Below are 12,874 nucleotides of genomic sequence, written 5' to 3' on the forward strand. Positions count from 1 at the left end.
GTTTATATTGCAATATTGTGCAAAACTACCTAAACATTTTTCCTTCTTTAACAAAACTTTCTATATGTATAGAAAATATGTACAAGTTAGGAAAACAAATTTTATAAACATCAGTACAAGAGATAAACAATTAATGCTCATAGCAATCTTTATAGGGGGTGAAAAGCATTATTTCTTGTGATTAGGTAATCAATTACAATCTTTCCCCTCAATCTTGTATACTCATAGTAACTAAAATGTAAATTTTGAATGTATATGTACAATGCATATACATCAAAGTGATTAAAAATCTATGTTTGTTTTCCTAATTAAAATCTGAATTATATGAAAATAAATTTTTAAAGATTTGTATGTGCTGTTGATCCTTAAAGATAATTTATTTTACTTTTATTGATAGAGATGAACTGTAAATAAAATAAGTGAGGCAAAAGGACATCATTTTTCTTTTTAAATGTGTGCAATTTCTAATTATGTAAATATAATAAAGTTACAATAAAGATAAATAAAAAATTGAGCCAAAATTTAGAAAAGTTAAAATACAATATGAATTGAATATAAAGTAGCAGTCACCTAATTGTGGAAATACAGAGATATTGTTCTTCCTAAAATTAAAATTTATATCAAAATAATTTTGTATTCAGGGAATTATGTTACTCTCTTTCTTATATACCTGGAAGACTATCATTCACTAAGCAGCAATCCTACCATGAAAAAAATGTTATCATAATTCTTTCATTTTACAATATGTTTAAAGATTGCAAAATATTGACCCTGGAGAACAGAGCTAGTTTAGATAGTAGAAATCTATTAAATGTTTGCTCAAGATAATTTTTTTTGAAACATGACCTATGGTGGCTCAATTCAAAACACCATGATAATAACAAATTTGTAGTGTTTATGATTATTGAAGTGTAACAAAAAAATTATCAATGTCAGGTGAGGTACTTATGAGACGATTTTTATTTTTTTAAAAAAAATATCGTAACAATTTCCTTGCACCAAAGGGGAAAAATAATTAATTTCAAAGGGAAATATTAACATTGGAGATTGAATATAAAGAATATTATTATAGAGCAAATTAATTAGTCATTTTTCATTATGTTTAAGGGCATTTCAAGTAGTTCAAGATGTCTATAAAGAAATTATTTTTATGAAAATCTCATACAACTAAATATGGGTTGCCACATTATTATATTTTGCTGTATTTATGTCAGCGCCCTAGGCATCCTAAAATGTGATCACAATATACGCATGCGGTGAAATAGATTTTTGCACAATTCTTATATCTCACCATCCATTCATGCTGAACAGTTTTCAGATCAGGTTCTAAGTTTGAACAAAATACTATCGGGCGGTGTGATCTGAATGTATATATCTTGCTTTATCCAAATGGTGTCATTCTCAGTGAAATACGTAGATAAAGGTCATCAGCTTCAGCAGAGAATCCTTAGTGTAATTTTTGTGTGTTTTACTATTGTAAGGATTATTTTGGGGTTATTCCTCAAATGATTGGTGCCTTATACATTGAACTGGAGACAATTGGCATGTGTTGGGTTACTTCTTGTGTCTTAACATACCTAATTAGAACAATTATTTATTTAATAGCATTTAATGTAGTTAGTGGTGAGGAAGCTGTAACATGCTGTTTTGTTAGCTTTCTCCGTGTGCCTTTCTGGACTGTATATGACTGCTGTATGCCATGATATGGTTTTTGTAGGGTAAGTATTCTTTTTCCCTGATGCCATCCCTTGCAGTTGTTGAGAATTTTCTTCTCTCTGTTAGATGCTGCTTGGGCAGAAAAGATTTGGATGTATTAGCTAGTCAGCCTAATAACCCTGTGCAGACTGTATTGATTTTCTAGGAGAGAGTTTATGAACTAAATAAACTTGGAGTTGGTGTCTTAATAAACTGCTTCTCTCTGACTGTCACATTTAGTTACAGAGCTGGGCCGTTTAGGGGGAAAAAAAGGCTAATTCTGTTACAGATTGTTCACAGCAGGGTCTCTAAATTAGCCCTTTGTTTTGTAATGCCACCTTGCTTGGGCTGACTTTGAGCACATTTCTCAGTTTTATCCTAATGAGTTGCAACACTGATAATGTGGCTGATGATCTTTCATTGATTTCACTATCACTTGCTTGTCTGGTAATTGATCCGTTGCTGAGCCTCTAGTTAATTATATCGGCTTTGACATGGCCCAGTCCACTGGGATTTTCCAAGTCTTGCAGAATAACAGTTTTAATAAAAGAGTCTATTACTGCAGGTGCTTGCTGCTGCATGCCAGTTGATTTTGTGTGCGTGGGTTTTCGCTCCCTCCTCCTTTCCCCCCCCCTACCCCATCTCTCTCTCTCTCCCCGGGAGTGGGGAGGACTGCAGGACAGGAGGGAAAGAAAGACACTGCGTAGGAGATGCAGAGCCGGGGAGCTGGCTATTGACATTGTCCTTAAGCCTCCCACAAATAACAGCCATTAGTCGGAAGGTCAGGAGCTGAGCAGGCAGCTTGTCTAAGGGACTGAGTGCCACTTCAGAAAGCAAGAGGCTAGCAAATTTGAGAAGGAGTTTAAGTGGGTAATAGTTAGCTGCAAAGGTACAGCCACTGTTGGCACAATTGCCTCGCATAGTTTGTTCAGTTTCTTCGGGGTGGGTTGGTTGTTGTTGTTGTTGTTGTTTGGCACCCCCTTCCCCATTCCACGCAACAAGAATATTTTTCTTGTCTTCAGGTGGACTTAATATATTTTAAGGCAACAGTTCTTTTGAGTTCTCATTTCTGCTGCTAAGATATTGAATTTGCAGCTTTTGAGACTTTTGTGAGCTTAATGGTGGTGAACTGGAGGGAAGTTTTAACAGAAAAGCTTTCAGGAGATGCCAGGATCTAAAGAGGAAGGCACATTTGTGTCAACATAGTGCACACTTCCTCATCTTTTCTCATTGCGCTCTAATGACACCGGGCTGCCATTGAAGCTTTCTTGCGATTCTTTTGTTGCTTTTGAGGAGGATAAGGTTTATTATTGTTCTTTAGTTAAGGGGGAAAAAACTGCAGGAGTGGTACATTTGTCCTCTAAAATTGCAGACGTTATTAGAAGATAAATGTTCCTTGCACATTCAGTTGAGACAAGCAAGATTCCTCTTTTGTAAAAAAATGCAATTTGATTTTATCAGGGAGCGTGATTTTTGCTTTATATTTCTTTTTTAAGTTGTAATATTTGTGTACTCTACGTAGGTGCTCTCTCTCTCTCTCTCTCTCTCTCTCTCTCTCTCTCTTTCTTTCTCTCTCTCTCTTTCTCTCTCTCTCCTCTGTGCCCCTCCTTCCAGCTTTTTCTCAAAGGATTACATACCAGCAATGGGAAAATACTATGTATTGTTCTAAATACAGATGGCTTTAAAAAGTTGTTGATACCGGTGGCTTTTTCACTTCTTGTGATCTCTTGCAAACACTAATAGAAATGTCTTTTATTTTTCCCTGGGACGAAACTGTTTTGCTCCTCCTGTCGTCTTTCCCTTTTCCTTTGGGTTGTTAGAGGCTGTGATGCAGCCTTCATCTGTAAAGTTTAAATAGGACAAAAGAAAGAAAACGACGTTTAATCTTTATAGAGAAAAGAAGGGAGACACTTTTCTTCCTCTGACTTCGGCTCCTGGAGGCATTTAGGCAGTTAACAGGAGGGGAGAGAGAAGAAAGCTGTGAGAGATGAAACCTATATGTAATTGTTCTAGTTTTGTATTTAAAAGAATTTGAAGACTATCTTATTTCCACCTCCCCCTTCTTTTTTTGGTAAGAGCTTTTGTTGTTGTTGTTGTTGAGAAACTGGGATGATTGCAAAGTAGCTGTGACATCCGTATCGGTCTTTAATAGGTGTGTGCCTGTGTATGTGTGTATTTACATTAAAGTCACCTCAACTTTGTGCGGCAATCTGCATGCTTATTGTCTGAACCCGCGTGAGGAGTTGATTTGCCCTCTTCCCTCCTCTCTGCCAGGAGGTTTACAGTCTGCATTTAAGAGGGAAGTGTCAGCAATTACACGCTGTTCTTGACAGGATTGTTAAAAGAAAACAGGGAAAGGGCCATGGCTTGTTCTCCCGAGTTTCCTCCGATCAGCAGGCGACTTAGAGAAGGTGCATGTGTTTGTTAAGACCGAAGTGGGCTAATGCAAGATGTCATTTGGAGCCTGACAGTGGAACGGTGCAGTTGACTCTCTCTTCTGCTCTGCTATCCAATGACATCCAGTGGCTGAGAGTATGAAGCTGATGGTTGGGTCTCTCCTCAGTGCATCAGGCACACCTGACAGGCAGCTGTAAAACCAAGCCAAGGCGAGCTTTGGGAGTCACAGGGTATGCATAAATGATAGGGGTAACTGTGCAGAAGGTGAGAAAGAATCTCTTGCCCCCTCCCCAAAGCCCCTCTCCCCCAGATGCAATGCACAACGCAGCTAGCTTAACACCACCGCACTCCTGTTACTGGCTGCCAAGAGACTCAAAAAAATCCACCTTCACTTTTCAGTCAGAAGAGGCAGAAGTGGATGTAAGAGACAGAGACATTCAGAGACAAACAGAACGGAAGAGGACAAGAGGCTTGACTTTAAGAGACTCCTGCGGTGACAACTCCATGCAGTTCGGAACAACAAGGACGGCGACCACCTCCGAATCGGGTTTCATGGGGACATGGCAGAACGCTGACACTAACCTCTTGTTCAGAATGTCCCAGCAGGTAGGTGGCTTTCCTTTGATTGTCACATGTGTGGGAAAGGTTACTTTTGTTGTTGCTGCGGCCGCCGCTGCTGCTGGCTCGTGCATACTTTTGTCCCTCTTAAAAAAATTTGCATTCCATCCTTTTTATCATTTGCATTTTTACGTTCCTTTCATTTTCAGTGCTGCTGCTGTACAGTTTCTGTAATGTCATAACTTACTCTCTGGTATGTCAGGGTTGACTTCGGTGCATCCCTCAAGGGTTCCTTAAAAGAAATAGAAATAGAAAGAAGCAAGGAAGCTTTAAAAAAAATCAAGCTCTCTTCTCAAAGTTTTCCAGGGAGATTATTTATCCTGGTTTGTTGCCTTTGTCTTCTTTTCTTTATCCCAAACTCCTCATCTTTGATTTCTCCCTCCTTTTTAAACTTTTTTTTTTAAAAGCCCCTACTATTGCAGTCAAAAGTCCTTCCTTCCTCCCCCACTCCCCAATATGTAAGCCCTTTATGAAAACTAATTCTAAACTTGGGGAAAGGAAGCAGAACAGTCTAATAGAGTACAGGTGGCAGAAAAGAGTGTGTCCTGATCCTAAAGAGGACAAAGCAGTTGTGTTGGAATTCCTGCTAGCACAGAGCTGAGGGTCCTTGGATGAAACAGTTCCAGCTGCTGCTTGTTCTCTCGCTGTCTCTCTCTTTTTTCTTAAGACAGTTTCTCTGGAGTTGTATCCTGGCATGTTATCCCCCCCTCTTTAACCTGGGGCTGCATTTAAGAGAGACTGGTACCGACTTAAAAATGCTCTTGCACGGCCAGTAGTAATGGGTAATTAATCACAGAGCTGGTAGGTGTATTGGTACCAAACTCTTTAATGATACGGGGCACAGAACTCTGGGGCTTCCCTTTTGCAATTCTTTTGCTGCTTCTGTGTAAAATATGTACTGCATGAAATAATCACATACAGAGTTTGAAAGGGCGGCCGGGGTGGGTGGGGAGCTGGAGGGGATTTTAGTGTAAATTCACTTAAAGATAGGAATTGAAGAGAAGACTTAAAAAAAAAATATAAAGCATATGCTAATTGTTCCCTCTTAGTGTTTTTTTTTCTTTTTAAATTACTTCTTTTGAAAAGTTGTTTCACATCTCCTTAATCAAGAAGCTGAAGCAATCAGAAGTTTCCAACTATGTTTTTATTATTCAGAGAGGTCTTTTATTGTCAGGGGTTTTTTTAATGAATGAATTCCATTGATGTGACTGTGTGTCTCACTTTACCATTCTTGCAACAAAAGGGACATAATTTGTTCTTTTAGTGAAAAGAAAAAGCAAATTCTGATACCTTTTGGAAAGTTAAGAAAAAGAAAACATCTTTAGGACTAATATAGTTTATAACGTAGAATAGTCATGTACAGAGTTTAAATAACACATGTACTTTCCATAGGATGGTTGTGTTCAAATAAAGTATATTTAGATTTATCCTGTAGAGGGACCCTGATTACAAGTGATACCAGCTTCCTGTACAGAAATATAATCAATCTAAGCTAAAAAGGCAACGTATACGTTGCAGAGATTAAATGAAAAGAACAATTCTCACATTACATGCTACACACTAATGCAGCACATTATATATTAGTTTATTGCATCTTTCTTAGTTTTTCATTCATTTTCTAGTAATATATCCATTCTAACCTAACTGTCATTTTTTTTAAAATATCCTCATATTATTGCAACTTTCATAGTTGGAATAATTTCCCCCCTCTTGTTTTGGCAACACAAGGGTTAACCCAGCTAAAACCATATTTGTAAATTACTGTTGAACCACACACCTCTTGTTAGACTGCCCATTGAGTGTTTAACTTTTGTAGAGAAAGTCATTCATAGTTTTTGGAATAATAGAAAGTGATAAATGTCAGGCTACAGAGTTCAACAAGTAAAAGGAAGGCAACTCTAGGCAAATAAGCAGGGAAATATAATTGATAGAGAAATGCAAGTCCATCCACTATTCAGTTGTTAATTTGGAGGGGAGGGGCTATTAGTTCTGTTGGGCATAAAGATTTGTTTCTCCTTTTCCCTTTATTACTGGACACATGTGGTCATGTTTATTTTCCCGAGACTGTGTTGGAAAAGGAATAATAGTATGTATAGTATATGACTAAATGCATGGCAGATGCTGTATTCAGTATTGATCATTCCGATGAAATACACTTGTAGAGACAGTAGCATTGTAAGAGTGGTAATGCTGAATGTATGGACTTTTTTAAAGTATAAGTTTTGCTTTTGTGCCAGTGTTGGTTAGAATTCTGTTGTCTGCCTGAATGCATATAAGAATCTTGATTTTTTTAAAAAAAATCCAGCTATTTTTAAAGAGTTAATTGATTCCACTTCATAGATAACAGTGTGTTTAAATTTCTACTTCTTCTCCAAGATACTATATTTTTGTATATCCAGTATATCTAACCGATCAATTACAACTGCTATGCATCTGAACATATTTCTGACAGCCTCAACCATAAACGTTTGTGTTGCTATGTGGGTCATATTTTCTGTGGGTCATATTCATCCCGCTTGTCCTTAGGATTGATTTAGTATGATGGTAAAGAAAAAAAAAACCTGTTGATAAAATAGGTGCACACACTGCAAATAAAACTTTTGAATAGTTTAATAACATAGATTTTATATGAAATATACAGAGTAAGTCTGAGTAATCTGGAAAGAGATTTCAAAATTTTTAAGGCAATTAATATGTGTCATTGTGATAGAAAACCAACAGGTACTTGGAGCGCAGTAGAAATCCTTAGTTTATATTAAGATATATATTTTTTAGAATATATACTAGAAGAAGAAATAATTGCATAAATATAACTAAGTTTATATGTGCTTCTGTCAAGTATCTTCATTTACTTGTTATACATCTTAGAAGAATATATAGAGATAAACCACTTTGCTATGAGAGTTATTCACAGGATATATTAGAACATTAGCTTTAGAGATTAACAGCTTGTTTCAAAAGTTTTGAAAATGGACATTTGTACCTTAAAAAAAATAAAACATAAAGCCAACTGCTCTGCAGATCCTTTGAAAGGAATGTTCTATGTACAAAAATAAGTGCAGATAACTCCAAGAAACATATTTTAACTTTATTTTTTCAAAGGCTCTTTTTTAGGTCACTTTGATCAGTGATAGGTGGACAGCATCCAGAAACCTTTAACTTCTGGTCTTTACTGATTTGGACAGAGACCAGATTCAAATTCAAGCCGTACACATGGAAACATACACATCCCAGTTTTGTTTCCAAATAAAAAAAGAATGCCTATTGATTGGTTGAATAACAAAATACTTTTTTGTTCCCTTTTTTCTGATTTAATAGTTTTTTACATTGATCAAAAAAAGGTGTTATTTATCTTTTTCCAGCTTCTTTTAAGGGCTGTGCTAAAATACTTTAAATGAACTTGAGTATAATATAAAAACAGCAGTAATGAATAACGTTTTTTAAAAATGCCAGAGGTGAATAAAAGCATTTTTTACTTTCCTGTTTCAAATCCAAAAGAGATAAACTCTTGAAGATATCTTTTCAGCCAGTTAAAAGAGTAATACTGGGATTATGTGTGTGTTCATCTGTGAGCCATTATACAGTAATTTTAAATCCATTTTACTGCTGCAACAAAATTAGTGACATAATTTCATTGTGTTACTGTATCTTATTAAAGCACAAATACCTGACATCTTGTACTGCTGCTTTATTTGGCTTCTCACCAGTATTATTACAAGTGACAATTTTCCTGTTGTAGATTCAATTCTCTCATCAGCACATTACTTTATTACTGGAACAATCCTTTGATAGATAGATGGGAAGTAAGTTGAGGAAACTAAAATCTGATCTGTATATTTATATTAATGCGGATGCATCTTTTCATTGGAAAAACTGAATAATTGGAATGTATTGGATTGAAAGCTTCCTTATTTTTCTGCAACATATTCTATACAGAAAAAGTTTAAAATTTTCAAATACTATGTAGTAGGAATATTTGATTCCAATTTCAGTGCAAAACACACCATTGTAATTCTGCTAGTGAAATATTTGATTACCCCTTATTGAGAAAGTAGCTAAAATCAGAAAGATAGTTATATTTATTTTCAAATTGTATGAACCCAGAGTAAAATATTATGTTTTTCCCTGTAAAAGTATTACCAATTTTCTGAGCTTCATATTTAAAATAAAACAGCAATTCACTCCAGTAAATGGGGAAAAAAAACACTGGGTTTTTTTTGTTTACAGACTTACTGTCAAGAGGCTTTTTGTAAGTCTCATCTTAACAAGAGAAGCTTGTAGCAAAGATATGAATGATGGCCATTTATGGCAAACATTAGCAGTTAGGACATTTTCATATTTTTTCATATATGTTAAGGATCATTTTGCCTTGCTTGTTAATTTGTTCAGAAGTATCAGTGGTAAAATAAATGTTTCAATCTGTTGGGAGATAAATACTGTATGTGGCGGTGTTTGTGAGTGTCGTACAGTTCATTCTGGAAAAATTAAATGCTGGTTTTAAGATATTTGTTGCTGGTAAGTTGTCCTAAGTAGTATGATTTGCTTGGCCTTGAGAAAGTGTTCTCTCTTAGCATATTGATGTTCTTTGTAATATAAGTGTTTAGAGGTAAGCAGATCCATTTATTAGAAAGAATATGAAATACACATGCTCTTCACAATCATATACAGATTCATATTCCAAAGATAATGCATTTTCTTATTTGAAAGCTCTTTGGGTGCAATGCCATCTCTCCATTTCCTATTTATATAGGAATGTACATGTTTGTATGTGAATATGTTACATATGGTTATGTCTGTGCATAATATCAACAGTTATGTTTGTCCGTTACGTTGTTTTTATGAAGACATATTCTCAAGAAATACACTAAGGTGCTAGGAGACTCTTCTGCAAAATACAAATAAGGTTATTCCTCTGGAAAATGTTGCAAGAAATTGTTTTAAAAATATGCAGTTTATTAATTCGCCTTGAAGCACACAGATGTACAGTTGTGTCACTACAATTTTCACTTACATCAAGGTATAATATTGTTCTTTGCATGCAAAGGTATATAAAATAGACATAATTGTAAGAATCCTATTGGAGTTTACTTAAATGGATTAGATAATAATTTGCCTAATATAAGAATGTATATGCATGCCAGTATCCTATATGATAGATAGATAGATAGATAGATAGATAGAAAGATAGATAGATAGATAGATAGATAGATAGATAGATAGATAGATAGACCGACGCACTCTGACATGCAAGCATTTTCCTTTTTCAGTGTTGTCTACTAGATGGGTGCATGGGAAATACACTCTCAATTGTTGAAAGCAAAAACAATTCTGTTTTATACACAGCCCAATGTATTTATTTTCTTTTAAGCATAGTCTGTAATTTTTTTTGTTCTTCTAACTTTAAAGCTATCTTTAGCTAGTAACAGTGAATACACATGACATCTAATTTGATGACGTAATAAACAGCTTGAAAAATCATTGTGATGGTATAATGTAAATGTGCTAGATTTAAAAGAGTTAATTTTGTAAGCTTGTCTATTTTGCACAGAATAAAAGAATTAGATAACAGACATTGTAAGATACAATAGCAGCACCTCTTGCTTAAAGGATGCCTTGCCTTGACTCTTAGCCCTAAATAATTAGTTGCTGAGTAAAGCATCTTTCAGGGATAAAATTCTGCATAACTAAGGCTGGATTGCAAGGATTGTAGTGATAGTGAAAAAATTCACATTTACCAGGTCATGGTGACATAGTAAGCGATTGCAAAGGAACACTTGGTTTACTGATACTAGACTGGCGTCATAAGTTAGAAACAAACAAAATAAAAGCTTCTTGGTTGCCCTCCCTTTCACCATCAATTTTGCTGATGGTGAGGCTAATTTTCATTCATACAGACCAGTAGATTGTCACATCTTAGACTTTCAGAATTTAGAGTATTTGGAGGTTTTAAAAAATTAGGGCATAGATTGAAATATTCAAGTTGGAATAGGGTTTTTTACTTATGCTTTAACTTGAGTGAAAATTAATTATTTGCAGTCCACTTGATAATTATACTAGAATGTTTAATTCACATATCATTTTACAAGTCCTGAGAATTTGGACATATACAGAATTAAATAGCTAGAATAGTTTATACTGAAATTTCAGTAGAAAAATTGTTTTTTTCTTTGTTTTTTTCCTCTGTAAAAATAGGCATAGCAGATTTTTGTCTAACCCATGAGAATAAAAATCTATGAAAACTAAAGGAAATATCTATTTTAGAGGCATTCAGAATAGTCTTAATTAATGAACTACAGTTTATTTCAGTGTAGCGTAGATCGTATTAAACAGCTTCTGTTCCACCACCTTCATCTACTACTTGTGGTTTGGGGAATGGTAAGTTACTCCTTGCTTATACTACATTTATGAATGTGAATTGGCACACAATATATCAGATTTTGTGTACCCTCATATGGCCCATATAGTGAAGAGAAACAGCTGTGCTAGTTAAATGAACAGTATGCTTAGAGAGGGAGAAAAAGTAACAGAGAAAAAGGATTTTAATTTAAGAAAAGAAATACTCTGGAGAAGGTGAACTTAATATGGCACTACTTCCCTTTATAAAACCCATTCCACAAAGAATCTGGAAGTCAAATACTGTGTTGTGTTACTTTTTTTCTGTGTTTATATTAGAATTTTTGTAATGTCCAATATTAGTGTTTTTTTAAATACTGAATAAATAGCCTTAATTTCATCTCCTCCTCCTCCTCAGATTTAGCCATTCATGAGATTTACTAGGTAAAATTGAGAGATAAAATTATATATATATTCAAACTATATTCTTTATATCCCTAGCAAATCTATTGTGTATTCTGATGTGTTTTTCTCTTAACCTATATGATCATTCTTGGTTAGAATAGTTTACTCGTTATGAACAAACTGTTATTAAAAGATTACATTATTTTCATTTGTTTAGAACGCATATGTTCTCAGATGTCATTTATGTGTGATAATTTTAAAATATAACAGCATTTAGAAGGACTAAACAGCATTTAGAGGGTACAATGATATATGATTTTCTGAAAAAGAGTCACTTGTGCATATTGATTTTATTTTCTTTATTTTAAATTATGTAGAAATTTATCTATCAAAATACTATGTTTGTACATTTCAGCATGTTAATTCCCCTGTAAATTTATTTCATTAAAATTTCTTTTTTTCATGGAATGCAATTCAAATGAATGCAAGCCAGCATAACGTTGTTCACTTTCTTGATAGTAAGTTTCACTGAAATTTGGCTCTGTGCTAGCTTGTATAAGTTCATGCTGAAACATTAATGAAAACCAATGCAACTTAAGTATGCATGCTGTTTTCCCATATGACACTGAAAAGAATATTTTTGCTGTTTCTGTCACAACTGAGTATGGTTCATCTTATATAAAACCTGAAGGGAAAAAAAGAAAAGAAAAAGAGGACAGCTTTTATTTTTTTACACATTTTAGCACCAGCAATTTATCAGGGATTTTCTTCAATGAATGAATTATAAACACAGGGACTTGTGGCCAAAAGCTGTTTTTTGAATAAAAGTCAATTTCATTCATGTTCCAATCACATCACATGCAACTCCTAGTTTAAGTCTGTAAAAAGTAGATGGGGAAAATAGCATTTTCTCTAAAGAACAATGTCAAATCTGCATGAAAGGTATCCATTCCTTTGCGTGCATACAGTACATGCAAGTGTTTTAAAGGACCCAGCCTATTCTGTGGGTCTTCACTTTGGTCATATCGGATTCCAATCTATTTTCAATCATACACTGAGAGCAGTTTTTACATTTTAATCAGGATAATGGGGGGTTGTAGATCAGAAACGTGTCAAATTACAGAAGAAAACAGCTTCACATATGCTTTATTATTCCATAAGGCCATGTGAATGTCATGGATTTCCTTGTTTTGTTTCAGTTTTTCCAATCAGATATCAGGCTGAGAAAAACTGCTGAATTGTGGATGAAATGACATTCGGTAGACGAATCACTGAAAATCTATTTGTGCCTGGCCTTTTTCATAGGGGCACCCCAGTTTAGCTATTGGCAGAAAGTCCATTTATTTTGTCTCTGAAAGGAGAGGCAAGATAAACGGATAGAATTGGGTAACTTGGTTTCCCAGAGTCTAATATTGGTAGACTGCTT

General features: G+C 34.7%; 1 protein-coding gene across 6 annotated transcripts in view; it reads left to right on the top strand.

Annotated features, from left to right (window-relative positions):
• The window catches only part of BNC2 (basonuclin zinc finger protein 2), a 556,729-nt gene that overhangs the window by 171,599 nt on the left and 372,256 nt on the right, over positions 1-12,874 (top strand). For 4 of the 6 annotated variants that reach the window (XM_070742538.1, XM_070742536.1, XM_070742539.1 and 1 more), the window contains exon 2: positions 4,492-4,698. In XM_070742538.1, the coding sequence (XP_070598639.1) occupies positions 4,492-4,698 (207 nt within the window). Of the gene's footprint in view, positions 1-3,962; positions 4,699-11,011; positions 11,086-12,874 lie in introns of those variants that run through there. The other 2 variants (XM_070742533.1, XM_070742535.1) reach the window with 2 other exon arrangements.

This window comes from Erythrolamprus reginae, chromosome 2, assembly GCF_031021105.1.
Source record: "Erythrolamprus reginae isolate rEryReg1 chromosome 2, rEryReg1.hap1, whole genome shotgun sequence".
Taxonomy (NCBI): Eukaryota; Metazoa; Chordata; class Lepidosauria; order Squamata; family Dipsadidae; genus Erythrolamprus; species Erythrolamprus reginae.